At 54.0% G+C, this 27,212-nt stretch overlaps 1 protein-coding gene across 3 annotated transcripts in view; it reads right to left on the bottom strand.

Moving 5' to 3' along the window:
• CUX1 (cut like homeobox 1) overlaps nucleotides 1–27,212 on the bottom strand; it is a 467,346-nt gene that overhangs the window by 1,535 nt on the left and 438,599 nt on the right. For all 3 annotated transcript variants that reach the window (XM_024249255.3, NM_001135473.2, XM_054558826.2), the window contains exons 15-21: nucleotides 8,822–8,949; nucleotides 8,004–8,070; nucleotides 6,960–7,072; nucleotides 4,259–4,375; nucleotides 2,296–2,379; nucleotides 1,577–1,633; nucleotides 504–584 (exon numbers count right to left, since the gene is read on the bottom strand). In XM_024249255.3, the coding sequence (XP_024105023.1) occupies nucleotides 504–584; nucleotides 1,577–1,633; nucleotides 2,296–2,379; nucleotides 4,259–4,375; nucleotides 6,960–7,072; nucleotides 8,004–8,070; nucleotides 8,822–8,949 (647 nt within the window). The remainder of the gene's footprint in view (nucleotides 1–503; nucleotides 585–1,576; nucleotides 1,634–2,295; nucleotides 2,380–4,258; nucleotides 4,376–6,959; nucleotides 7,073–8,003; nucleotides 8,071–8,821; nucleotides 8,950–27,212) is intronic.

Below are 27,212 nucleotides of genomic sequence, written 5' to 3'. Positions count from 1 at the left end.
ACTGTGCTGGGGACAGGAGTCCCCAAGGCTGGATCCTTCCAGAGACACAGCCTTCCACCCCTCCTCTCCCCCAACTTGGCAGACATGGAGGCCCTTATCCATTAACTAGAATGCCACCTCCACAGCTGAGGAGGTTAGTTCAAGACGCCCCTTCCCTGTGCAGCCTTCGTGACTGTCCCTTGGTGGAGTTCATTAGACCTGCTCCCTTCCCACTCCATCCCTTCTTCCTACGAAGCCCCTCTGGGACCAGTCCCAGAGGCAATCAGCCAGGCCTTTTTCACAGAGCGGCCTGGCTGGTGCCCTGGCCAGAGGTCCCAATGGGGTGGGTCCTTCTTGTCCCTGGGGTGGGCCAAGGCTCTCAAAGGGGAGAGGCGTGGCCGCAAGCTTGAGATGCAGCTTGGGGTAGGCCCAGGGGCCAGGCCACCGTAACAGGCCCCTGCTGCCCTGGAGGTCAGGGCTGGGGGTGGTGAATGTGTCCCTGGCCCACCCGTGTGCACACTCACCAGGAAGACCAGGCAGTGCAGGAACAGTGTGTAGAAGAAGCCGATGGTGCGCGCCATCTTGTTGGAGAGAACCAGACGCCCCTGGGAGCAAGGAAGGGGTGAGGGGTGAGTGGGGATGGGGCCGGCCTCACCCACCCCTGCAGGGCTGCCTGGGCTTCACAGAAAGGGCCCTAGGGTGGCAAGAGGAGGGAAGGGACAGGAAGCTGGGGCCCCCATTCCACCATTATGGGCCAGGGACATGGGCTGCTGGAATTCTTTTTTTTTTTTTTGAGACGGAGTCTCCCTCTGTCGCCCAGGCTGGAGTGTAGTGGTACGATCTTGGCTCACTGCAACCTCCGCCTCCTGGGTTCAAGTGATTCTCCTGCCTCAACCTCCTGAGTAGCTGGAATTACAGGCGAGCGCCACCACACCCAGATAATTTTTGTATTTTTAGTAGAGATGGGGTTTCACCATGTTGGCCCGGCTGGTCTCGAACTCCAGACCTCAGGTGATCCGCCCACCTCGGCCTCCCAAAGTGCTGAGATTACAGGCGTGAGCCACCATGCCCGGCCACTGGAATTCTTTAAAAACATTTTTTTGAGACAAGGTTGCCCAGGCTGGAATGTAGTGGTTATAGCTCACTGTAGCCTTGACTTCCTAGGCTCAAGTGATCCTCCTCCGTCAGCCTCCTGAGTAGCTGGGACTACAGGTGCACACCACTGCGCCTGGCTAATTTTATTTTTTGTAGAGACAGGGTCTTACTGTGTTGCCCAGGCTGGTCTCGAACTCCTGGGCTCAAGCAATCCTCCCACCTCCCAAAGTGCTGGGATGACAGGAGTGAGCCACCACGCCTGACTCTAGGCTGCAGGAATTCTGAGGAATGGCCCCCGCTACAGCCCAGTTCAGAACCACGCTGTGAACCATGATCTCAGAGGATCTGCCCGGGAAGGGGAGAGACCCTGTCCCAGATCACACAGCCACTCTTGGCAGGGCAGGCGGCTCCTCCAGCCTGGGCTGTAGGGCAGGTGAAGAGGTGCCTGGAGACAGAGGCTCAGGCCTGTCCGGGGAAGGGGCGGGTAGGGGCAGGGACTCACCATGCTGAGGGTGGCCTTGTCCCAGGGACTCAGGCTCAGGTACTTCCTCTGCCGCTCCTGCACAGGGAGGGACAATCAGGAAAGGACCCCAGAGGACCTCACAGGCCCTGGCTTGTGGCAGAGAGCAGGGCCTGGCCAGCCACAGGACACCCTGCCTGCTGTTCTTGCAGACCCCCAGGGGGCTGCCAGGGTGCTGCCAGGGGCTTCCCTGGGTGCACAGTCTACTCAGTGTGACATTCTGGACTCCCCTGACATCTGTGAGAGCCCCTCCCCGCCTCTGCAGCCGCCCATTCTGCCCACGGGAAAGTTCTCCACGGGCAGAGCTTCTGCAGTCTGGGTGGGGGAGGGGAGTTGTAGGGTGGGGTCCCCACCATGGATCGCCTGACTCTGGGAGCTGTAACTGGTTTTTCCTTGTCTGCCTGTCCCCTAAATGCACTCCAGGTTAACCTGGTCACTGCCACACACCCTCAGGTAGCCGTCGGCAGGTGTTCCTGAATGGGCCCTGGGGCTACATTGCACTGAAGCGGTGGGGAGGCTGTCTTGGGGGGGCTCCTGGCCTGAGGGGCCAGAGTGTGCAGGGCTGGTGTGGCAAGGCTGGCCGAGAGCACCCAGACGAGGGGAGCCACGGAAGGCCGAGTGCTCAGGGATGGGGGCCAGGTGATGGGGGCTTCCCTGGGCTGAGGCCCCTCCCCTCCCCTGCCCAGGCTGGGCTCACGAACCCGCTTGCTGAAGGAGGAGAAGGGGTCCAGGCGCTCCTCGTACTGGGACGAGTACCGCAGCTCCGTGTCATCACTGCCGCTGCCCTGCACAGACAGGGAGGGGAAGAGACCCAGTCAGTGCCTTGGGGCCCAGCGGGAAGGGCAGGAGCCCAGGGGAGCCTCAGTTTCCTCATCTGCAAAAAAGGGAAGTGGGGGAGGGAGCCCTAGATCCCAGAGGTGGGAGGAGAGGGTGCTGGGGTGACAACGTGAATGTGGCTGGTGCCTCCTGCCACAGGGGCATGGAGTTACCCATGGGGTCAGGGCCACAGTGCCTCTGGGCACAGATGGGGAACTGAGGCCCAGGTAGGGCCGGGCGCAGGTGCAGGAAGGTGGGTTTGCTGGGAGTGTGGGGTGGTCATGCGGGCCGGCAGGCAGCTGGGAGAGGAGACGCCCCCCAGCTGGCCACCCAGAGCCAGGCTGGTTTGCAGAGTCTGAGTGCCCTCTGGTGGCCAAGGAGCGGCTCTGATGGGTGGGGACGGGGCTGGTGGCTGCTGGGCCCCAAAGGGAGGGGGAGAGATGAATCCCTGCCCCACTGTGCCCCACGCTCTTCTCTCACTCATAGAAAGGGTTTCCTGGCACGGGGTGGTCCCTGGGAGGCCTGGGGTCTGAGAGAAGCTACGCACAGGCCTCCCTAGCCCAGAAAAACTCGGCAAGTGAGTTTCTGATCCACTCTCTTGGTTGCTTTTTGGAGTGTGGACCAAATCCTGTTTACATTTTTTATTATTGCTTATTTATTTATTTGAGACAGAGTTTCACTCTGTCGCCCAGGCTGGAGTGCAATGGTGTGACCTCAGCTCACTGCAACCTCCACCTCTCAGGTTCAAGCGATTCTCCTGCCTTAGCCGCCTGAGTAGCTGAGATTACAGGTGCATGACACCACGCCCAGCTAATTTTTATATTTTTAGTAGAGATGGGGTTTCACTATGTTGGCCAGGCTGGTCTGGAACTCCTGACCTCAAGTGATCCGCCCGCCTCAGCCTCCCAAACCGCTGGGATTACAGGCCTGAGCCACCATGCCCAGCCTATTTATTTTTATTTTTTGGAGGCAGGGTCTTGCTCTGTCATCTGGACTGGAGTGTAGTGGCTGGATCTCAGCTCACTGCAGCCTCTACCTCCTGGGCTCAAGTGATCCTCCCACCTCAGCCTCCTGAGTAGCTGGGACTACAGGCACGTGCCACGATGCCTGGCAAATTTTTGTATTTTCAGTAGAGACGGGGTTTCGCTATGTCGGCCAGGCTGGTCTCAAACTCCACCCGCCTCGGCGTCTGACAGTGCTGGGATTACAGGCATGAGCCACCGTGCCCGGCCCTTCTGGCTAGTATTTTATTTTATTTTATTTTATTTATTTTATTATTTATTTTAATTTAATTTAATTTAATTTAATTTTATTTTATTTTTGAGACGGAGTTTCGCTCTTGTTGCCCAGGCTGGAGTGCAGTGGTGTGATCTTGGCTCACTGCAACTTCTGCCTCCTGGGTTCCAGCGATTCTCCTGCCTCAGCCTCCTGAGTAGCTGGGACTACAGGTATGCGCCACCATGCCTGGCTACTTTTTTATTATTTTTAGTAGAGATGGGGTTTCACCATGTTGGCCAGGCTGGTCTCAAACTTCTGAGCTCAGGCAATCCTCCCGCCTTGGCCTCCCACAGTGGTGGGATGACAGGCATGAGCCACCATGCCTGGCCCTTCTGGCCAGTTTTTATGAATGAATCTGGACAGGAGCTCCACTCTGTGAGTTTCTCCCGGCTTAGGGAGGGCAGCTAGCAGGCAGGTGGGTGGGAAGATGTCGGAAGGCCTCAGGGGACCTCTGGGGCCCAGTGCTGCCCAGCAGGTCTTGGTCCCCGACCCTCCCACCTCCAGAGCCCTGATCGGCCTCTCTCTCCCTGCCTGGTCCACCTGCAGCTGAGGCCAGGGGAGGGCCCTCACCCGGCCAGGGTAGCTCTGCAGGAACTTGATCTTCTCAAATAGCTTGATGTTGTCGGCGCGCAGGCTGTCCAGCTCACTCTGCAGGGCCTGGAGGGTGTGCTGGGCCAGGCGGTTCTCCTATGGGGAGAGGGGCAAGGAAAGGGGTGGGGGAGAGGCCTCGGTGCAGGCACAGGTGTTGCTCCGTCTACCTGGAGCGCCTTCTGTGCCCACAACCTTCTCCTTGACCTGCCTGACTCTGTAAAGCTGCCCCCTCCCCCACTGCGGCCCCACCCCAGGCAGAAGTCAGGGATCTTGGGTCAGGTTTCTTCATATGTATTACGTCGGTGCAAATGTAATCGTGGTTTTTGCCCTTAAAAGTAATGGCAAACACCATGATTACATTTGCATCAACCTTAATATATGACAGAGCAAGACCCTGTCTATATATTTTATTTTATTTTTTATTTTTATTTTTATTATTTTTTTGATACGGAGTTTCGCTCTTGTTGCCCAGGCTGGAGTGCAATGACGCAGTCAATCTCGGCTCACTGCAACCTCTGCCTCCCGGGTTCAAGCAATTCTTCTGCCTCTGCCTCCGAAGTAGCTGGGATTACAGGCATGTGCCACCATGCCTGGCTAGTTTTTTTTGTATTTAGTAAAGACAGGGTTTTACCATTTTGTTCAGGATGGTCTCGAACTCCTGATCTCAGGTGATCCACCCACCTCTGCCTCCCAAAGTGTTGGGATTATAGGTGTGAGCTGCTGCGCCTGGCCGCTGTCTACATATTTTAGAGACAAGGTCTTGCTCTATCACCCAGGCTAGAATAAAGTGGCATGACCAGAGCTCACTGCAGCCTCAGCCTCCCGACTGAAGTGATCCTCCCATCTCAGCCTCCCAGGTAGCTGGGACTATAGGCTCGCACCACCATGCCCAGCTACTTTTTTATTTTTGCAGAGTCGGGGTCTCACTGCGTTACCCAGGCTGGTCTCAAACTCCTGGGTTCAAGCAATCCTCCCACTTCAGCCTCCCAAAGTGCTTGGATTACAGGCATGAGCCACAATGCCTGGTCAGATTTCTTCACACTTTTTTTTGTCATTGGTATTAGCCTTTTAAAAACTATTATTGAGATATAATACCTATAACATAAACATCAGCATTTCAAAATGTACAGTTCGGTCATTTGTATTCAGAATGTTATGCAACCATCCCCACTACCTAATTCCAGAACATTTAAAATCACCTCAATAAGAAACCCCAAACCTGCCAGCAGTCACTCCCCATTCCCTCCTCCCCTACTGCCTGGTAACCGGCAGTCTCCTTTTTGTCTCTATGGATTTGCCTATACCGGATGTTTCGTATTCATGGAATCACACACTGTGTGGTTTTCATATTTGCCAATCTAAGGGCAAGGTGAAATGGAATCTCAGTTTTCAATTTATTCAAATGCTTGAATAAGTGTTTCTTTCACACTATTCAAAATTCAAGCAGTGGCCAGCGCGGTAATCCCAGCACTTTAGGAGGCTGAGGTGGGCAGATCACCTGAGGTCAGGAGTTCGAGACCAGCCTGGCCAACATGGAGAAACGCTGTCTCTACTAAAAATACAAAAATTAGCTGGGTGTGATGGCAGATGCCTGTAATCCCAGCTACCCGGGAGGCTGAGGCAGAAGAATCGCTTGAACCCGGGAGGTGGAGGTTGCAGTGAGCCGGGATCGTGCCACCGCACTCCAGCCTGGGCAACAGAGCGAGACTCCGTCTCAAGAAACAAACACAACCAAAACTTGAGCAGTACAAAAAAAGTATATGGCAGTATGACGCGTCCTCTAAAAACGTTAAACATAGAATTACCATAGGATCCAGTAATATCACTCCTGGGTAGATACCCAAAAGAATTGAAGGCAGAGACTTGGAGAGATATTTATACATCCATGTTCATAGCAGAATTATTTCCCACAGCCAAAAGGTGGAAGCAACGGAAATGAATAGCTGAATGGATAAACAAAATGTGCTCTTATGCACAATAAAATATTATTCAGCCTTAAAAAGGAAGGATTTTTTTTTTTTTTTTTTTTTTGAGATGGAGTCTTGCTCTGTCACACAGGCTGGAGTGCAGTGGTACGATCTCATCGGCTCACTGCAACCTCTACCTCCCAGGTTCAAGCGATCCTCCTGCCTCAGCCTCCCAAGTAGCTGGGACTACAGGCGCCTGCCACCACGCCCGGCTAATTTTTGTATTTTTAGTAGAGACGGGGTTTCACCATGTTGGCCAGGCTGGTCTCCAACTCCCGACCTCAAGTGATCCGCTTGCCTCAGCCTCCCAAAGTGTTGGGATTACAGGCGTGAGCCACCGCGCCGGGCTCACCCTGCATTCTTGCAGCGCCACTGCCTGGCTTAAATCTTTCCTTGGTGCCCCTCCCTGCAGATTGAAGGCCATGTCCCCCAGCCTGGCAAGAGGGCACTCGCCTGTGACTTGTTTCGCCTGGAATGATCTATGCTCCCTTCTGGCTCACTGGCCCCCGTGTCTCCTCTACTGTGAGCATCTGAGTCTTCTTTCAAAGCCCAGTGTGGCATGACCTCCTCCAGGAAGCCCTTCCTGACTGCACAGAACAAATCTCTTCCCCCTGAGGTTTACGGTCTGTGCCGCATCTCTCCTGAAAGCCTGTGTGTTCCCCCACTGTATCCTTGGGCCCAAGGAGCATCAGGGAGAGAAGGATGTGACTCACGGCCTCGAGCTCTTGGTTCCGGGCACGGAAGCGCTCCCTCTGGCTGGAGATGATGGAAAGCAGTGAATCCACTTGGCCCTCTGGCAGGGCACCGCTGGCTGGTGCTGTAGGTCCTAGCAGGTAGAGGAGGGTGGCTTGGGGTGGCAGGAGGCGGAACCCAGCAGGGGGCCCTTTGGGGCGGGTCCCCCAGCCCTGGGGGACTTCTGGCCAAATGCCATGGGGTAGAAGCCACATGGTGTCTGACTCCCTGGTGCTGGGCAGGTCAGGGAAGGGGAGGGGACAGCCAGGGGAACTGGGGAGCGTGACAATGGATGGCAGGGGCTGCCCTGACAATACGGACTCTGGGGAAGGGCCCAGCAACCCCGTCTGCACTGTCAGAGGGCCAGGCCCAGAACTCCCCTCCCAGTCACTCTGTCCTTGAATCTGAGACCCTTGCAGCTGTCAGACTAGGCCTATATCCCCTGGGGAAGCGAAGGGGCAGGAGGGGAACTGGGGAGGCATGGGCACACCCCCAGTATCCCAGTCCAGCAGCCTCAGGTTCTGTCCTCAATACCCAAGGAGGCTGCCTTCGCCTCACTGCATGGACCTCTGGCTGCACTTTGGCAGTGAGGCCTGGCTGATCACCACTCACCAGCCTTTCACGGGCTACCGGCAGGGCCGAAGGGTCAGGGCCCCAAGGTGGGGGGTGTCAGGCTAAGATCCAGAAAGGCAGGTTGGGGGCTCATTCACCTTTTTGTTTTTTAGAGACAGGGTTTCGGTCTGTCGCCCAGGTTGGAGTGCAGTGGCACCATCATAGCTCACTGCAGCCTCCAATTCTTGGGCTCAGGCGATCCTCCCACCTCAGCCTCCAAAGTAGCTGGGACTACAGATGTGCGCCACCACACCTGGCCTTACCTGACCCTTCGAAGGTTGCTGCTGCATTGCAGGCGTGGGGGCCTGACCTTCTTAGAGGAAGGGACTACTCTTTGGGGATCTGGGTTCTCAGGCGGTATCACCTGTCTCCTCTTCCCTCCTCCTCCCTCCATTGGTCAGGCCTCTCCTTACCGTAGAATAGGGCAGTGGCCTCTTTGATGGGCTCCGGGATCTTCTCCAGGCGGTGCTCGGCGGCACCCTGCAGGTGACAGGAAGCGATGAGGAGGTGCCTCCACACAGTGGGCACGGAATATTCCCTTTCAGCATGGCCAAGGCAAATGGCGGGGTGGGTGTGGCAAGGAGTGGGTGGGGCCGTCCGGGGTGCAGGCTGGCTGCAGGAGGGCCCGGACCTGGACGCGTGGCATGAGCTATCAAAGAAGAGATGGCTGGGCCCTGAGTCACTCCTGAGGCCAGAGTTCAGCAGCAGTGCGGCTCTCCTCGCAGCCACTCAGCTTTGACATGCATCAGACACCTGGGCCTCCCTGGCCCTGCAACCAGCCTGCCACGAGACCTGGGACAGCCCAGACTTCTCTCCCAGAGTCCCACTGTGGCCTCTATAGAATGGCAGGTGGGCGAGGAGATGCCCTCCCTGGGCTGTTTATGCCCCAGCCTGCTGTGATCTCTGGGTTCCAGGTCCTTTAGCTGGGAGATGGGTGCATGGTCCTGGCCTTGCTCTGCCTCTGCTCTCAGGGCAGTGCCTGGAAAGAGGGGCCTCCGTGCTACCGCTAGGAAGCCCTGTGGCCTCTGCCCCATGGCCTGTCACCCCAAATCGGAGGCAGGGTGGTATTCATGGAGTAAGCAGGGAGAACCCAATGGTTTTAGGTGACAGCCCTTCTGGGTTGTCCCCAGCTGCCTGATACACAGGCGAATCTGGGAAGTCAGTGTTTGCAGAGGCTAAAATAACCCTGGGTAGGTGGCGAGATGGCCATGGGGCAGGGAGGTGGGCTCACCTCAGCATCGGGCCGCTGGATGGACTGAATGATGCTCAGGTCCTGCTCCAGGCGGGCGATCAGCTCTCTCTGCTCAGTGGCTGTGGCCACAGCCTCAGTGACACGGACCTGCAGCTCCGCACAGCGTCCTGTGGCCAAAGGAAGACATGGCCGTCAGAGGGAGCCTGGTGGGACGCTTGGTGCCCTCCCCTGGTTCTGCCCCTCCAACCCACGGTCTGGAAGCAGGGCCGCCTGGATGCCATGAGAGTGCTGGCTCTTCCTTCCCAACTCACCACTGCCTAGAAGACCCCATTAGACCTAGGGCCTCCTCCAGGAAGCCCTCCCTGACTGTCAGAGGCACTCCTGGCCCCAAGTACTCTCTGGATTGGTGAAATCCCCTGGGTAGGAGAAGGAGCTCAGGTCAGGGATTAGGAGAAACCGGTGCAACGTGGCTCTGCCCACAGCTGTTTGGGGGGCCCTGGCCAGCACCTTTCCCTCTCTGGGCCTCACTTTGCTTGTCATGCAGGGGCAAAGAGGCTTAAGTTGCTTCCATAGCTGATGTTCTGGGATAATGTCCAGTGGGAAGCCTGGGGGTAGGAGAGGCAGAGAAAGCTGCCGGGGGTGCAGTGGGGTGTGTAGGGGTCCCATCTCTGGGCTGACAGCAGAGGTGCTTGGTCCCGCCCCCAACAGAGGCTCCAGCTGCAGTGGTGGGGGTGGTGTGGTCCCCAAGGAGTCCCCTGACCCACAGCCCTGTCTGTCTCTCCCTCCTCCAGGTGCCAGGGTCATCTTTATAACAAAGCATCCAAACTGTGACTTTCCTGCCCTGCAGGAGGGTGAGAGACGTCGGGGAAGGGACCCAGACCCAAGCATGCATTGCCAGGCAGGACTTGAGTGACCCAGGAGCCAGGCTGCCCTGAGGGTGAGGTTTGGCCTTGTTTCTGGTTGACTGTGCGACTCAGGGCCACTGGATCTCCCTTTCTGGTCCCAAATGATGACATGTAACATGGTGACAATAACCTTGTTTAGGGTGAGCTGTTGGGGCTGCAGAGAGGAAGTCGGAGGCCTGAGACCCAGGACGCTGTCCTTTGGGGTAGGCTGCACAGCCGCCAGGGGGCACTGTGGCCTCAGAAATGCACAAAGGCTGCAGGCTGTGGGCAGTGCCAGGGAAATGGTATGTGCGGCCTCCTCCTTGGACTCATCCCTGACTGCGCGGCCCGCTGACCGGCTGTCATACCTGCCCTGGCTGGGCTCAGAGTCCTGGGCCAGGATGGGGCAGCCCAGCCTCACCCCCACATGCTCCTGGGTTCCCACTGCACACCAAGTCCTTACAGATGAGTCAGAAAAGACGATTCACATTTTACAGTCGAAGAACGGAGACTTCCAGACCTGGAACCAAACCCAAGGCATCCACCCCCAGCTTTGTCTAAGCCCTTGACCACACCAGAGTCTCGCCTCGTTCAGGCCCCGAATGGATTTATTTTATTTTATTTTATTTTATTTTATTGAGACAGAGTCTCACTCAGTCACCCAGGCTGGAGTGCAGTGGCTCCATCTCGAGTCACTGCAACCTCCGCCTCCAAGGTTCAATCAATTTTCCTGCCTCAACCTCCTGAGTAGCTGGGACTACAGGCGCCTGCCACCATACCCAGTTAATTTTTGTATTTTTAGTAGAGACGGGGTTTAGCAATGTTGTCCAGGTTGGTCTCAAACTCCCAACCTCAAGTGATCTGTCCGCCTCAACCTCCCAAAGTGCTGAGATTACAGGCGTGAGCCACTGCGCTGGGCCCCTAAATGGATTTCTTCTTTCAGACATTCACTGAGCCCCTGGGTCCCTGGCAGGAAGGTGGTGTCTGCGGAAGTGAGGAGGGGATGAAGGAAGAGGCAGGACCTGAAGACAGGACCCGGTCTTGGAGGGAGGACTGTCGGGGGCAGGGTTGGGGCTGGCCCTGGGCCACCTGCAGGGACTTTAAGGAGACTCCAAAGGGGAGAGGACCAGAGAGACGATAAATGCCATGCCCTCCTGGCCTGGGTGCAGAGTTCTTGGGTCCTGGCCTGTGGGATGGGATGGCAGAGCCGGCCATGCATGCTTAGGATGGGAGGTGGACAGCAGTTGTGAGATGTAGGGAGACGAAACCACCAGAAAGCTAATGGGGCCTTGGGTCACATTAATAGAGGTGAAGGGCCTCGACCAAGGGAGGGGATGCTTCAGTTTGGCCACAAACAGGAGCACATCCAAGAACTGTGCTGGGACTGATCCCATGGGGACAGACTCCTGGGATAAAAAGAGGGTGTTAAGCCCCAACAAGGCTCAGGGAAACCACATTCCACCTCAGGGATGAGGGCCTGGGGGACAGAGAGACAGGGCTGAGATGGGGAACCTTTGCAGAGGTGACTTTTGCCCGGCCAGAGTGAGCCCTTTTCCCTGGAGGTGTGCGCCTGGCAAGAGGGGTAGATAAAAAGCTGCTGAGATGATTCCTTGCACTGCCTGTTTTATCTGCCCCCAGTCTGTGGCCACCCCAGTGTGGTCTTGGTCAGGTCCCTGGGGTGGCAGCGACTTGCAGCTCCCAGCGCCATCCGTGGGCACCAGGGAGATGATGGGGTGCGTGGGCCCGGTCCCTGTGCACTTGTTCCTGTGCCTGCTCCTGCAGGGGTGGGCACACCGTCCCGCTGTGCATATAGGTGACATTCTGTGCGGGTGTGAGCACCCTGGCTGCAAACCCTCTATCCTAGGCTGCCCTGGTTCCCAGCTGGTGGCCCGCTATCCTGGAGAGGGTCCATGTGTTAAGCTGGCCTGGAGGCCTGGCCATTGGCGCTGCTGCAGACGCTCTGGGCACTGGGTTAGCTCCTGAGGGGATCTCAGGGTGCAGGGCTGAGTGGTTGGGGGAGGCCATCCCTGAAGAGGTGGCTTGGGGTGATAGGAGCACAGGCCAGTTGCACGGGCAGCAGAATTGGGGGATGGCTGCTTGTGAGGCAGAGAGAACAGGCTGGGTAAGACAGGGCAGCAGAGGCTGGCAGGCGGTGAGACTGGAGGGAAGGCTCTGGGTAGAGGGGGGTGGACAGAGAACTGGAGGATGCAGGGGACAGGATCTGGACACTGTTCCAGAGCCCAGCTGGATCCCAGCAGCAACCAGAGCTGTGCTTTGAAACTGTCACTCCATGCTGGGGGGACGCAAAGGCCAGGAGACTGGCTGTGCGGGCTTCCCCCAGAGAGGGGCCTCAGTTAGATGTACTTAGAGAAGGACAGGGCCTCACCAGCCATGGGAGGGTCCCCTATCCCCCACCAGCTGCCTCACCCTGCCTTCTCTGCTGGAGGCTGGAACACGCAGGTGGGGAAGCTGGGGTCATATCTCTGGTGGCCACTTGATGTCAAGTCCAGAACCGGGCTTGCATTCTGGCCCTGCCTTTTATGAATTTCACGACCTTCGGCAAGTTCTTCAACCTCTGGAGTACAGGGCTCTGGGGCGAGGCCACAGGAGGAGCTGGAGAGAGAGCTGTGGACCCCATCGCTGTACAGAACCCAGGTGGGGAGGCTCGGGCCTGGCCCCCTGTGGGGGAAGGGGTGGGCAGCTGGCTGGCTCGGTTCTGGTAAGCACAAAGGTGCTTGTGAACAGCTAAGGGTATGTGTGTGGTGGGGTTTGGACCTGTGGACCTGAGGCTGGAGATGCTGGTTGAGGAGATCTAGGGCCCTGACGGTCAGAGCTTGGGAGCGTTTGGGGGGCTTGGAAGAAGACAGGAAGATGAGGGAAACTTTGGAACTTCTTAGAGACTGGTTCGATGGTTGTGACCAAAATGCTGTAATGAGTTAAGACTTTGGGGGTGGGCGTGGTGGCTCACGCCTGTAATCCCAGCACTTTGGGAGGCTGAGGTGGGCGGATCACCTGAGGTCAGGAGTTTGAGACCAGCCTGGCCAACATGGTGAAAACTCGTCTCTACTAAAAATACAAAAAAAAAAAAAAAAAAAAAAAATCAGCCGGGCATGGTGGCGGGCGCCTGTAATCCCAGCTATTTGGGAGGCTGAGGCAGGAGAATGGCTTGAACCTGGGAGGCGGAGGTTACAGTGAGCTGAGATGGCACCATTGTACTCCAGCCTGGGCAACAAGAGCGAAACTCCATCTCAAAAAAAAAAAAAAAAGACTTTGGGGTACTGTTGGAAAGGCATGATTGTATTTTGCAATGTGAGAAGGACATGACATTTGCGTGAGGAGGGCAGGAGTGGAATGATACAGTTTGGATATTCATCCCTGTCCACATCTCATGTTGAAATGTAATCAAGCCAGGTGCAGTGGCTCTTGCCTATAATTCCAGCACTTTGGGAGGCTGAGGAGGGAGCCCAGGAATTCAAGACCAGCCTGGGAAACATGGAAAAACCCTGTCTCTACAAAAAAAAACCCACAAAAAAAATTAGCTGGGTGTGGTGGTGTAGCTGTAGTCCCAGCTACTAGGGAGGCTGAGATGGGAGGATCACCTGAGCCCAGGAGGCAGAGGTTGCAGTGAGCTGTGATCACACCACTGCACTCTTGCTTGGGTGACAGAGTGAGACCCTGTCTCAAAAAAAAAAAAAAAAAAATGTAATTAATCCCCAGTGTTGGAAGTGGGGCCTGGTGGGAGGTGTTTGGGGGACAGGGCAGGTCCCTCGTGGCACGGTGCTGTCTCTGAGATAGAGATCTGGTTGTTTAAGGAGCGTGGCACCTGCCCCACCCCCATTCTCTCTCTCTTCCTCCTGGCCTCGCCATGTCTCACACCTGCTCCCACTTCGCCTTCCGCCACGAGTAAAGGCTCCAACGCCTCCCCAGAAGCCAAACCGACGCCAGCACCACGCTTCTGGTACAGCCTGCAGAACCATGAGCCAAAGAAACCTCTTTTCTTGATAAATTACACAGCCTCAGGTATTTCTCTATAGCAATGCCAGAACAGCTAATACAGAACATCAGGGGTGGTGGACAGGTTCTGAGAGAGTGCTGCTGTGAGGTGGCCGGAGCCTCAGGGGGTGACCCACAAAGGGGGTCCCGCAAAGACCCTGAGAAGAGGCGGCAGAAGGCAGAGGAGACACCAGGAGGATGCATGTGAAGGCACCAAGATGAGGCAGGAGGGTCAATGAATACCGAGGGTCAGGGGGTCAGAAGCTACAGAGAGGCTGAGCGAGGCGAAGGTGTTGTCGTCGAGGTGGTGGGGGTATGCAGGGCTGCAAGGCACAGCCCGATGGGCAGAACTGGTGAAAGAGCGGTAACATGTGCCCGAGAGGGGATCTTGAGAAGCATGGAGTGTGTGGAATGGACCATCTGCAACCCAGAAACCCAGGAGAGAGGGACAGATTTTGTTTAGGGGAGAGAGGGGGATGACAGGTGATGGATGAATAAGTGAGCATAAGACAGGGAAAGGGGCTTGGAAAAGGAGTCTGTGGGGCAAGGGCCCAAGATGGTCCCCTTCCCCTCACGAAAGACTGGGACCTCATCCTTCTGAGAGAACCCGGAAAGACATCCTAGAGGGGGCACCTCACAGAGGGGAGGAGGGAATCAAAGCATCTTTAAGCTCAAGACTTCAGGAGGGCTCGGCGCGGTGGCTCATGGCTGGAATCCAGCACTTTGGGAGGCAGAGGTGGTAGCATCGCTGGAGCTCAGGTGTTTGAGACCAGCATGGGCAACATGGCAAAACGTCATCTCTACAGAAAAATAAAAAAATTAGCCAGGCATCGTGGTGTGCACCTGTGGTCCCAGCTACTAAGGAGGCTAAGGTGGGAGGATCGCTTGAGTCCAGGAGTTCAAGGCTGCAGAGAGCTACGACTGCACCACTGCACTCCAGGCTGGGTGATAGAGCAAGACCCTGTCCCCTTCTGCCCCACACCCAAAAAAAGTCTAGGCATGATTTCTGACTGCAGAAGGATTAAATGCAGAGACTTATCATAGTAAGGCCAGTGGTGTTGTACCTACGGTTTTCCTGAAGGCATGAGGGGCCCTTGTCTTTTTATTTATTTATTTTTTGAGACGGAGTTTCACTCTTGACACCCAGGCTAGAGTACAATGTTGTGATCTTGACTCACTGCAACCTCTGTCTCCCAGGTTCAAGAGATTCTCCCGCCTCAGCCTCTCAAATAGCTGGGATTACAGGCATGCACCACCACGCCTGGCTAATTTTTGTATTTTTAGTAGAGACAGAGTTTCGTCACGTTGGCCAGGCTGGTCTTGAACTCCTGACCTGACGTGATCCACCCATCTCAGCCTCCCAAAGTGCTGGGATTACAGGCATGAGCCACCACGCCCAGCCGCCCCTGTCTTATTAAATCACTTGCAGGCCAGGTAGGAACAGTGGAGATGCTCGGTGCACATGGTATCTCTGCTAGGAGGACACTGAGGGGGCCAAGCTGCTGCCTCATCCACCCCTCCCTGCCTCTGCACCTGTAGATCCTGCAGGTAGCCACAGGTGACCACTGAGCCCCCCCGGCTGGCTCTCCATGCCTGCAGGTGCTGGCCCCCACCCCTACTCGATGGGGTCTCCAGCAATGCCACCCTCTCCTGCAGCGCCAGCTCTTGCTTCTTCCTTCTACATACAGGCAAGCATGTTCTCCTACCAGGCATGTACACATGCACACATGCCCCTTCCTTTGACCTCACTCCGGCAAAACTCCTTGAAGAAGCTGTCTCTTCTCAAGCATCTAATTCCGCTCCTCCGATTCCTCAAGCCCTTCCCATCAGACTCTGCCGCCCCCCACGCGGACTGTCCTTGCCAAGGTCCCTAATGACCTCCGCACATTGCCACGTCCTTGTTTTTTGGCTCTCATCTGAGCTGCTGTGTTAGCAGCTAGTTTCCAGGTCACCGACCCTCCTGGGCCTCCTTCCCCGGCTGGCTGCTCTGTCCCTGTTTCCTTGACTGGTCCTTGCCCTCCCTGCTAAGCTTCTTGCTGCTGCTGCACAGGGACCGTCCACAGATGCCTCACTCTGCCCTCTCATCCGCTCTGGCCATGCGGGATGCCATTGACAAGCCGATGGCTCCCCAGTGTGGGACTCCAGTCCACGCCTCTCCTTGGATTTATCTTCTACTTGACCTTCTACTGGCATTTCAACCTTCACGGGTGTGAATTTCAGCCTGATCCCTTCCTCCCCAAGCCCAAGTGTGGACCCCTGTAGTCCAGCCCTGGGAGGTGACATCTGCAGGGATAGGCAGAGACCCCTTTCCCGGCCTGACCCAGCTCTCTGCGACCCTTCGGTGGCTCAGACCAAACCCCGGAGGTAGCCTCACTCCTCTCCATCACTCTTGATGCTGAATCTGTCTTAAGTCTCTCTCTCTCTTTTTTTTTTTGAGACGGAGTCTCACTCTGTCACCCAAGCTAGAGTGCAGTGGTGTCATCTCGACTCACTGCAACCTCCACCTCTTGGGTTCAAGAGATTCTCCTGCCTCAGCCTCCTGAGTAGCTGGGACTACAAGCATGAACCACCACGCCCGTCTAATTTTTGTATTTTTAGTAGAGACAGGGTTTCACCATGTTGGTCAGGCTGGTCTCAAACTGCTGGCTTGAAGTGACCCGCCCACATCGGCCTCCCAAAGTGCTGGGACTACAGGTGTGAGCCACTGCGCCTGCCGTAAGTCTCATTTTTGGCTCTACTTTCAAAATATCTCCAGAATCCAGTCCCTTGTTACCACTGCTGCCACCTAGTCTGAGTCATGACCACCTCTCATTGCGATGATGGCATCAGCCTCCTCATTGGCCTCCCTCTGCCACCTATGCTCTGGGCACCAAACAGCAGCCAGAGAGAGCCTTTTAAAAAGTTGGTCGGGTGCAACTGGCTCATGCCTGTAATCCCAGGACTTTGGGAGGCTGAGGCAGGAAGATTGCTTGAGTCCAGGAGTTTGAGAACACCCTGGGCAACATAGCCAAACTGTCTCTACAAAAAATTAAAATATTAGCCATGTGTGGTGGTGCACGCCTGTCCCCGCTACTTGGGAGGCTGAGGCAGGAGGATTGCTCGAGCCCAGGAGGTCAAGGCTGCAGTGAGCGATGATTATGCCACTGCCCTCCAGCCTGGGCAACAGAGTGAGACCCTGTCTCTTAAAAAAAATAGTGACCTCATAAGGTGCAGTGGTTGCAAACAGCAGCCTCCTCAGTAAAGTACATAGTCTGTTTCTTTCTTTCTCTTTTTTTTTGAGACAGATTTTTGGTCTTGTTGTCCAGGCTGGAGTACAGTGGCATAATCTCGGCTCACTGCAACCTCTGCCTCCTGGGTTCAAGCAATTCTTCTGCCTCAGCCTCCCGAGTAGCTGGGATTACAGGCGCCCGCTACCATGCCTGGCTAATTTTTGTATTTTTAGTAGAGACAGGGTTTCGTCATGTTGGCCAGGCTGGTCCGGAACTCCTGACCTCAGGTGATCCACCCGCCTTGGCCTCCCAAGGTGCTGGGATTACAGGCGTGAGCCACCACGCCCGGCCACATAGTCTGTTTCTTATATGGGTTGCCCTAAGGAACCTTGGAGACAATTCTTTCCACTGGACATTTGTGTCTCTGACCTCGTGCTGTCTGTAGTCTAGGCACCAGGCAAGTATTCGGGGTGCCCTTGGAAAGCCCCAGGGTGTGACAGCCAGGGTTCACGTTGGCCAGGTCATTGTGTCTATCCGTACTAAGAGCAGAACAATGAGCGTGTGATTGAGGCCATACGCAGGGCCAAGTCCACGTTCCCTGGCTGCCAGAAGATCCACAGCACAAAGCAGCGGGCTTCGACCAAGCTCAGTGTGAAAGAAATTGATCCCACACGGTGGCTGAGAAGCAGCTCATCTGGCATGGCTCGGGGGGTCAAACCCAGCCCCAGTCGTGGCCTCCTGGGTGAGCTTCTGAGGGCTTCCCCTGTGCTGACCCCTCCTTACTCACTCCTACGATTAACTCCTACTTCCTGTTTCTCCACCAGAGCCAGGACCCTCTGTTCAAACCCTCCAAGGGCCCCCAGTTGACTCAGAGTAAAAACCAAAGCCTCGGCAATGACCGACAAGGCCCCCATGCCCCGCCTCTCCCTGGTCTCTTCTGACGTTATCGCCTCCCGCTCCCTCCTGGTCACGGTGCTGCGGCCATGCTGGTTTCCAGAGACATTTGCACCACGAGACCTTTGAACTGGCGGTTCCCACTGCCTAGAACGTCCTTCCTTCTCACATCTGCAGGGCTCGTTCCCTCAGCTCTGCCAGGACTGTTTAGAAGTTAACTTCTGGGCTGGGCGCGATGGCTCCCGCCTGTAATCCCAGCACTTTGGGAGGCCGAGGCGGGTGGATCACCTGAGGTCAGGAGTTCGAGACCAGCCTGGCCAAGATGGTGAAACCCCGTCTCTACTAAAAATACAAGAAATTAGCCGGGCGCGGTGGTGGGCGCCTGTAATCCCAGCTACTTGGGAGGCTGAGGCAGGAGAATCACTTGAACCCAGGAGGTGGAGGTTGCAGTGAGCTGACATCGCGCCACTGCACTCTAGCCTGGGTGACAGAGCAAGATTCCGTCTCAAAAAAAAAAAAAAAAAAAAGTTGCTGGAAGCCAGGAGTTTGAGACCAGCCTGGGTAACATAGCGAGACTTCGTCTCTACAAAAAATAGAAAAATTAGCCAAAAGTGGTGATGTGTGCCTGTAGTCCCAGTTACTAGGGAGGCTGGGAGGATCACTTGAGCCCAAGAGTTAGAGTCTGCAGTGAGCTATGATCACACCACTGCACTTCAGCCTGGGTGACAGAGTGAGACCCTGTCTCAAAAAAAAGAGAAAAAGATAAAAAATTAAACAAAGACGTGAACTTCTTAGGGAGGCCTACCCTGACCACCTGATTTAAAACTTTAACCCTTTTCGGCTGGGCGCAGTGGCTCCCAGCACTATGGGAGGCTGAAGCGGGCAGATCACCTGAGGTCAGGAGTTTGGGACCAGAATGGACAACATGATGAAACCCCTGTCTCTACTAAACATAACAAAAATTAGCTGGACGTGGTGGCATGCACCAGTAATCCCAGCTACTTGGGAGGCTGAGGCAGGAGAATTGCTTGAACCTGGGAGGAGGAGGTTGCAGTGAGCTGAGATTGTGTCACTGCACTCTAGCCTGGGCAACAGAGTGAGACTCCATCTCAAAAAAAAAAAAAAAAAAAAAGGCTGGGTGTGGGTGGCTCACGCCTGTAATCCCAGTACTTTGGGATGCCGAGGCGGGTGGATCACTTGAGATCAGGAGTTCGAGACCAGCCTGCCCAATGTGGTGAAACCCCTGTCTCTATTAAAAATACAAAAATTAGCTGGACGTGGTGGCATGCACCTGTAATCCCAGCTGCTTGGGAGGCTGCGGCAGGAGAATCGCCTGAACCTGGGAGGTGGGGGTTGCAGTGAGCTGAGATCATGCCATTGCACTCCAGCCTGAGCAACAGAGCAAGACTTCATCTCCAAAAAAAAGAAAAAAAAAAAAAACAAAAACAAAACTTTAACCCTTTTCACTTGCTCTTCCCATCCTCCTTATAACACTGATCACCTTCGAAGCAACTATCTCATTCACTTATTTATTACGTCTACTGTCTGTCCCTCCCACAAGGTGAGCTCCTGGTTTGCCCTGTAATAACCCCAGCGTGTAAGGCAGCGGCCCACAGTCAGCCTTCGGTATGTATTAGCTCACGGGCGAGTGAATGCTACCCCACGGCAAGCATCTGTTTCCTCAGTTGGAAAGTTGCACCGGGATTCCCACAGCTGCAGGGTCTCCCAGGCTGGGGCACAGCTGGCCCTCTTTGTGATCCGTCTGATGTAAGCATCTACCACGGCTCAGTCCCACCCCATCACAGCCAAACCCAGAGGCCATGTGTGTTAGAGGAGACTAGAGACCCCAGGAGATGGGGCCTGGCCACGGGCAGCAAGGCCCTGGCAGGGCCAGCCAGTCCTCTGCTGCTTCCACTGCCAGTAACTGCATAGGCCTCACTTGGATCCTTCCAGGCTGTGCCCTGCCACTGGGTGCTGGGTGAGTGGTTTCCAGGTCTTCTCACTGGGTACTCTCAGTAACCCTGTGAGTTATCCATCCATCCATCCATCCATCCATCCATCCATCCATCCATGATGGAGTCTTGCTTTGTCGCCCAGGCTGGAATGCAGTGGAGGTATCACGGCTCACTACAACCTTTGCCTCGGGTTCAAGCGATTCTCCTGCCTCAGCCTCCTGAGTGGCTACAGGTGCCCACCACCATGCCCGGCTGATTTTTTGTCTTTTTAGTAGAGACGGGGTTTCACCGTGTTAGCCGGGATGGTCTCAATCTCCTGAACTCGTCATCCACCTGCCTCGGCCTCCCAAAGTGCTGGGATTACAGGCATGAGCCACCTACCTCTTATTTTTTCAATTGGAGATGGGGTCTCACTCCGTCACCCAGGCCGGAGTGCAGTGGTGCAATTATAGCTCACTGCAGCCTTGAGCCCCTGGGCTCAAGCGATCCTTCAGGCTCCCGTGTAGCTGGGACTACAGGCATGTGCCAGCACATCCGGCGAATTTTAAACATTTTTGTAGAGACGGGGTCTTGCTATGTGTCCCAGGATGGGTCTTGAACTCCCGGCCTCAAGTGATCCTCCTGCCTTGGCTTCCCAAAGCCTTGGGATTACAGGTGTGAGCCATCGTGCCCGACCGAGTTTGGCTTTTTATATCCCCTTTACAGAGACAGAAACAGAAGCACTAGGAAGTTAAACTCATTCATTCTTTCAAAGATTTCCTGAGTGTCGACTTAAGACTTGCTCACGGTCATCAGCCCCTAAGAAACGCTGCTGGGATCCTGATACAGCCAGTGTCTCTTGACCACAGACACTGACACCTCCCTGAACAGTGGGAGGGTTGTCCTCAAATCCTGCTCCCTGGAGACACACCACTGCCCCAAATGGGCAGCTCTGCTATTACTTATCCATACTCGATTCTGCTTGAAAAAAAAAAGGGGCTCTTCGTGTTGGTATTATTTATTTCTTATTTTTTTGAGCCAGAGTCTCACTCTTGCCCAGGCTGGAGTGCAGTGGCGCAATCTTGGCTCACTGCAACCTCCGCCTCCTGGGTTCAAGCGATTCTCCTGTCTCAGCCTCCTGAGTAGCTGGGATTACAGGCATGCGCCATCATGCCTGGCTAATTTTTGTATTTTTAGTAGAGATGGGGTTTCATCACGTTGGCCAGGCTGGTCTCAAACTCCTGACCTCAGGTGATCCGTCCACCTTAGCCTCCCAAAGTGCTGGGATTACAGGCGTGACCCACCATGCTCGACCAGGGCCCTTCCTGTTGGTATTCTAAGAGTCTGAGTTTCTTGGAAAAGACAGGAACTTCAGCAATGCCTGCCCAAGGCTGGGCCCAGGCTGTATCTCCCCTGTCTATGGAGGCCAGTCACTCCACACTGTATGAGTTGTTTGCTGAGCAATGGCCCACCGGCCGGGAGCCCCGGCAACATCACAGTAGCTCTGTGGAGCCCTCCTAGTTCCCTGGTTGGGTCTGTACATGCAGGTCTGGGCCTCTGCCACCTCACAGGAATCAGTGATGAGCTGAAGTAGACACCAGCAAGCTGTGTGCCCCCAAAGCTGGCATGCTAGGACCGTGGAGAGGAGCAGCACGCCCCCAGGCAGCCACTCAGAGGGGCTTTTTAACAGAAGCACACAGGACCATTGCAGACAATTCAAGTGCTCTAATATATCTCATCATCACGTCGCGCCACCCTGTCTACGTGCAATTGTATTTCCTCAGAGCATCAAGTAAGGAACGTGGCTGGGTACGGTGGCTCAAGCCTGTAATCCCAGCACTTTGGGACGCTGAGGCAGGCAGATCACTTGAAGTCAGGAGTTCGAGATCAGCCTGGCCAACATGGTGAAACCCCACCTCTACTAAAAAATAAAAAATAAAAAAAAATTAAATTAAAAAAAAAAAAAGCCAGGTGTGGTGGTGGGCACCTATAATCCCAGCTACTTGGGAGGCTGAGGCAGGAGAATCGCCTGAACCCAGGAGGTGGCGGTTGCAGCGAGCCGAGATTGTACCATTGCACTCCAGCCTGGGTGATAGAGCCAGACTCCATCTTAAAAACAAAACAAAACGAAACAAAACAAATAACAAATAAGGGGCCGGGCGCAGTGGCTTACGCCTGTAATCCCAGCACTTTGGGAGGCCAAGGTGGGCGGATCACTTGAGGTCAGGAGTTCGAGACCAGCCTGGCCAACATGGTAAAACCCCATCTCTACTGAAAATACTAAAATTTAGCTGGGTGTTGTGGTGCACACCTCTAAGCCCAGTTACTCGGGAGGCTGAGGCAGGAGAATTGCTTGAACTCAGGAGACAGAGGTTGCAGTGAGCCGAGATAGCGCCACTAAACTCCAGCCTAGGCGAGAGAGAGACTCTGTCTCAAACAAAAACAAAAGCAAGGAACAAGGTTCTGTTCAGACCCACATAACTGCAGGGACGGGAGAAAGGTCAAGGCTGAACCATTTGCCTGGAATGGAGGCATCGCCCAATTGCAGTCAGAGCATGAAATCTCACTCTCTTTTTCTGCCTCTGCAGCTGACCCTGCAAAACCAGTTACAACTGCAGTTTTGCTTAATTATATCTCACTTTAGAAGCACTTGGGGAGGCTGGACGCAGTGGCTCACTCCTATAATCCCAGTACTTTGGGAGAACCAGGTGGGTGGATCTCCTGAGCTCAGGAGTTCAAGGCCAGCCTGGGCAACATGGCGAAACCCCGTCTCTACAAAAAATTAGCCAGGCATGGTGGTGCACACCTGTGGTCCCAGCTACTTGGGAGGCTGAGATGGGAGGGTTGCTTAAGCCTGGGAGGAGGAGGTGGTGACAGACTTGAGACCCTGTCTCAACTTTCTGGGGAAGAAGACTTTGAGCTAAGTGTTCCTTTTTTTTTTTTTTTCCAAGATTCAGGGTCTTGCTGTGTTGCCCAGGCTGGAGTGCAGTGGTGCCATCATAGCACACTGCAGCCTTGAACTCAGGGGCAGAAGTGATCCTCCCACCTCAGCCTCCAGAGTAGCTAGGACTACAGGCGCATGCCACCATGCCCAACTAATTTTTTATTTTTTGTAGAGATGGGGTCTCACTCTGTTGCCCAGGCTGGTCTCAAACTCCTGGGCTCAAGCAATCCTCCTGCCTTGACCTCCTCCCAAAGTGCTGGGCTTATAGGAGTTACAGGAATGAGCCACTGTGCCCAGCTGTTCTTTCTTCCTTCCTTTCCTTCCTTTTTTTTTTTTTTTTTTTTAACATTTCTTATTTTAATTTAGTTAGCAGATCATTAAATACATAGGGGCATACCTAAACTAGCAAACAGAAAAATTAACCACGTTAGACTTCAGTCTGTCAAATACCAAACTGGCAGAGTTCTTAGGGTTATTTGTTTGTTTGTTTGTTTTATTGAGACTGAGTTTCGCTCTATTGCCCAGGCCGGAGTGCAATGGCGCAATCTCGGCTCATTGTAACCTCCGCCTCCCAGGTTCAAGCGATTCTCCTACCTCAGCCTCCCAAGTAGCTGGGATTACAGGCACCCGCCACCATGCCTGGTTAATTTTTGTATTTTTAGTAGAGATGGGGTTTCACCATGTTGGCCAGGCTGGTCTTGAACTCCTGACCTCAAATGATCCACCCGCCTCGGCCTCTCAAAGTGCTGGGATTACAGGCGTGAGCCACTGCGCCTGGCCAGCTCTTAGGGTTTTATGCACGCCTCTCCTATCTGAGGGGACCGGCATTTTGGGCAACTCTAGAGACACCCCCAGCCCTAAGTGACTGCATGCGACGCGGGGCTGCCGAGGGCACCTGGCACTGGGGGATGTCTCCATCCTATACTCTGGGTTCTCCCACTGGAGGGAGGATTGAATCCAGTTTAATTCAGAGAGGGGCTTATGATTCTGTATCACATGTGGGTGTTTCACAATCTGAAATCTCCAAATTAATACGCGACCAAGTCATCCCCCACTTCCACCAGACACACGTTGGCCTGGCAGACGGCTCTTTTCCAACCCGGTAGGTCTCAAGACGAGCAACAGCCTCTGAGTCACAACTGCGCGGAGAAGCCTAACAGCCACCTCTGCAGAGCTCTCCCCCCACGTCCAGCCCGAGCGCCATCTGGAAAGAGACTCTTCTCAGTGGCCCTGGCGCTCCAGAGACCCGCAAGCCACTGTCCCAATCCCCGTGTCCCGCCCACTCGCAAGCATTAACTGGTGCCTTTCACCTGTCTTTCTGTTACATCAGGAGTCAGGGGCACAGTGAGACCCCCACACAGAAGGTTGAGGCCACACCACTGACCAGCTGCAGGCCACATGGCAGAGGAGCCTGGCCGTAGTCCCGGTTGCCCGAGTGCCATCGATTGGGGCTGCCACCACCAGCCCAGTGCCACACCAGCACTGGCCACCATTCCTGGTTCCCCACAGCAAGCCTATATGCCAGGCGATGGTGTCTCCATTTTACAGACAAGGAAGCGGATGCCAGGGAGGGTAAGGGCTTGGTTCAAGGGTAGACAAACAGTGCTGGTGACAACAGCAAGTAGGAACGCAGGCCCCGGCGAAGCCCTTCCTGTGAACCGGATGCAGATTGACAGAACAGTGCCCGAGATCCCCATGTATCCTAGAGCCACATGGTTTTCTGTGTGCCTGGAAGCCACACGCCCAAGGACCTGCGGACAGGTGCAAGGAGGACGACCTCGGGAACGGCGATTCTCGAGGTGCCCTTTGGACCCCGAATGACAGTGTTTGCTGCTCGTCCTCAGGCCAGAGCACTTTAAATAAAAACAACCCACACATTCTCGTGTTTGTATAAAAGATATTTACTTCAATTATCACACCTAGGGTGCTAGTGAATAATAATACATGGTGTGAGTCTCATACAGTGATATTGCTTCTCCGTATTATATAGGGACCGTTGTACAGTGCTGAGAACAAACATCGTATGGCTAACCAAAGACAGAGGGACAACACCAAGGGGCCGACGGGTGCCTCCCCCACCCCCACGCCAGCCAGGTCAACTTTGACTCTTAATGTAGAAAAACAAATAGCAAGAAATAAAATGTTATCAGAGAGATGTCACACAGCAACACACCAGAGGCATCTCAAAGCGATTTGTACAAAAAAAAAAAAAAAAAGGACGACTTTTTTTTTTTTTTTCCTTTTTTCTTTTTTTGGTCAATTGGGTCTCTGTGAGGATTGGAGAAAAAAAATCTGTGATTGTGAGGATGAACAAACAAGCTCTAGAAAGATCTAAGACTTGATGCGTTACAGAAAATATAAAATACTGCTAAAATGTAAGACGTGACAAAACACTGGAGCGGGGGTGGGGTGGGGAGAGCTGAGCTTATAAAGAGTTTTCCGGAAGATTCCGCCACCCTGCGAGTGCGTCTTGTGCTGTTAGTAGTCTGGACAGGAGCGTGGTGCTACCCGCTCTCAAGGCAAGCAGCAAAGAGTTATTGCACAAACGCAAAGAACTAGGTCTCTTATTCAATGCAAAGGGATGTGGGGAAAACCACCTTCTTTTTACCCCCACTTTTATTTTATAACAAGTTATTCTCCAATGCTTCAAGAATTTTGGGTGAATTCTCACATCTCCAGAATACACGGGATTTTTTTTTTCCAAGAGGTCTCAGATGGGGGTACGTGAGATGCCCGTTTTCTCAAGGGAAGAGGCAGAAAATGGTTTGAGAGAGAAAGAAATGCATAGACTAATTAGAGAAAAATGAAAAAAAAAAAAAAGCCTTTTTGGGAGATGGGGACCACTGTTTTGGTGGAGGGTTTCTTTCAAAGAGAGAACAAAATCAGGGCCCCCGGCGATCTTGGAGAAGCGGAGGTGATGGTATGGAAAGAGATGCTCTTCCCAGCCTACCTTGGGGTGAGCAGGGCCCTTGCCTTGGCCTGGGATAAGTTTCCTTCTGCTGGGCCCACGGGATCGAGGCAGGGCGCCTCACCTTCACACCCGATTGGCAACAACTGGGTGTCCTGCTGGCTGAGGTTGGGGCCACAGCAAGCAATCTCCACACCCAACCTTCCTCCACATTGAACCACCTAGAGGGGAAAGGGGCCCTCTGCCTATGATCTCCTAGGTGAGCCCTCAAGCCACAGCCTGGTACTACAAAACACTGTTGCTTTGAAAGATGGTTTTGACCAACTTTGTACGCAAGAAAAACAACAACAACAAAAAACCAACCAAAACATATCAACCCGTGCGGGCCTTGCAAGAAATCACTCTCTCGCTTGGAGGTAAAGTCTTGGCCAGGCCACCGCGCCCTCTCTGACCAGGGCTCGCTGAAACTTCATGAACCCAGAAGTCTTACCAGAGGCTCTAGGAGGCTTTGGGGAACTGAACTTGGCTTTGCTAAGATTCCTCTGAAGCTCCTCAAGCGAGCATTCTTCAACTCAGCAACTCCCTCACACGTTGGTAGATTTTTTTGTTCATAAACTCTCTCATTTAAAAAGTTAGACACATAGAGACCACCAGTTTTTGAGTGGCTACTCTGGAGACAGGTGTTTGATTTTGCTGGGGAAACCCCCTCTGCCCCCAGTCAATCCCCCAGATGCCTTGGTTCTCTGGGGGAGTGGGGGAGAAGAGGAAGGCAGAGGATAGTAACCACTAGAGTGACAGCAAAAAGCATTTATGACAACAAAACACAAAATAACAATACACTCCTGATAAGTACTTAAATGATTAACCTAATAATAAATAGAAGAGGATAGAAATAATTTTTTTTTTCTCAAGGAAACATCCTTTTATAATCACCCTCACGCACGCCGGCAGGTCAGTAGCAGTCAGTCCATTTCAACAAGACAAGATTAAGTGCTGGAAGGGATGGCTGTGGCCTCAGACACTGGGGAAGCCTCTCAGCTTCTGAATCACGGACACTCCCCAACCTGCCTCGTCAGGCCAGCGGCTCCGGCCAGAGCCCTCGGGCCCCGCACGCCCAGCACAGTGGTCACCAAGAGGCAGGCTGGGAGACTGGAGGGAGTCGGGGAGGCCTGTTTTCCCTTCGGTTCATGAACAAACGGAACTACAGTGAACAAACTCATTCATAACCTGAATCGTCCTGGTCTAAAGCTTACTTTGAGTTCATTTGGTGTGCAATACGTTATTTTTTAAAAATGAAGAAAAATGATTTCAATTGCACAGAGCTTTTACACATAGTCATCTATTTAAGTGCTTTCTGTTTAAAGCAAACTACAAAAAAAAAAAAATAATAATAAAAAAGAAGAAGCAAAAGGGGGGAAAAAAGAATTATAAAACAAAAGCAGCTCCGTGCCACTTCTATGTGTCTTGCTGAATGGTCTCTTGTTTCACCAGCAGAAGTCCCAATGCTTCCGTACACACTGTGCTTCTGATTAATTTCCATAGGGATGTAGCCGTGACATTGGGATATAAGGCACCTTTTCTTTCTGATTACAGAAAGCTTGATACATAGCATATAGCATATTTTGTGGTAGAAATTAAAGCGTAAACACTACAGAAATTACAGT

This window comes from Pongo abelii, chromosome 6 (genome assembly GCF_028885655.2).
Source record: "Pongo abelii isolate AG06213 chromosome 6, NHGRI_mPonAbe1-v2.0_pri, whole genome shotgun sequence".
NCBI classification, from domain to species: Eukaryota; Metazoa; Chordata; class Mammalia; order Primates; family Hominidae; genus Pongo; species Pongo abelii.
The sequence above is the reverse complement of the archived record's forward strand: the minus strand, read 5'-3'. Positions and strand labels throughout refer to the sequence as shown.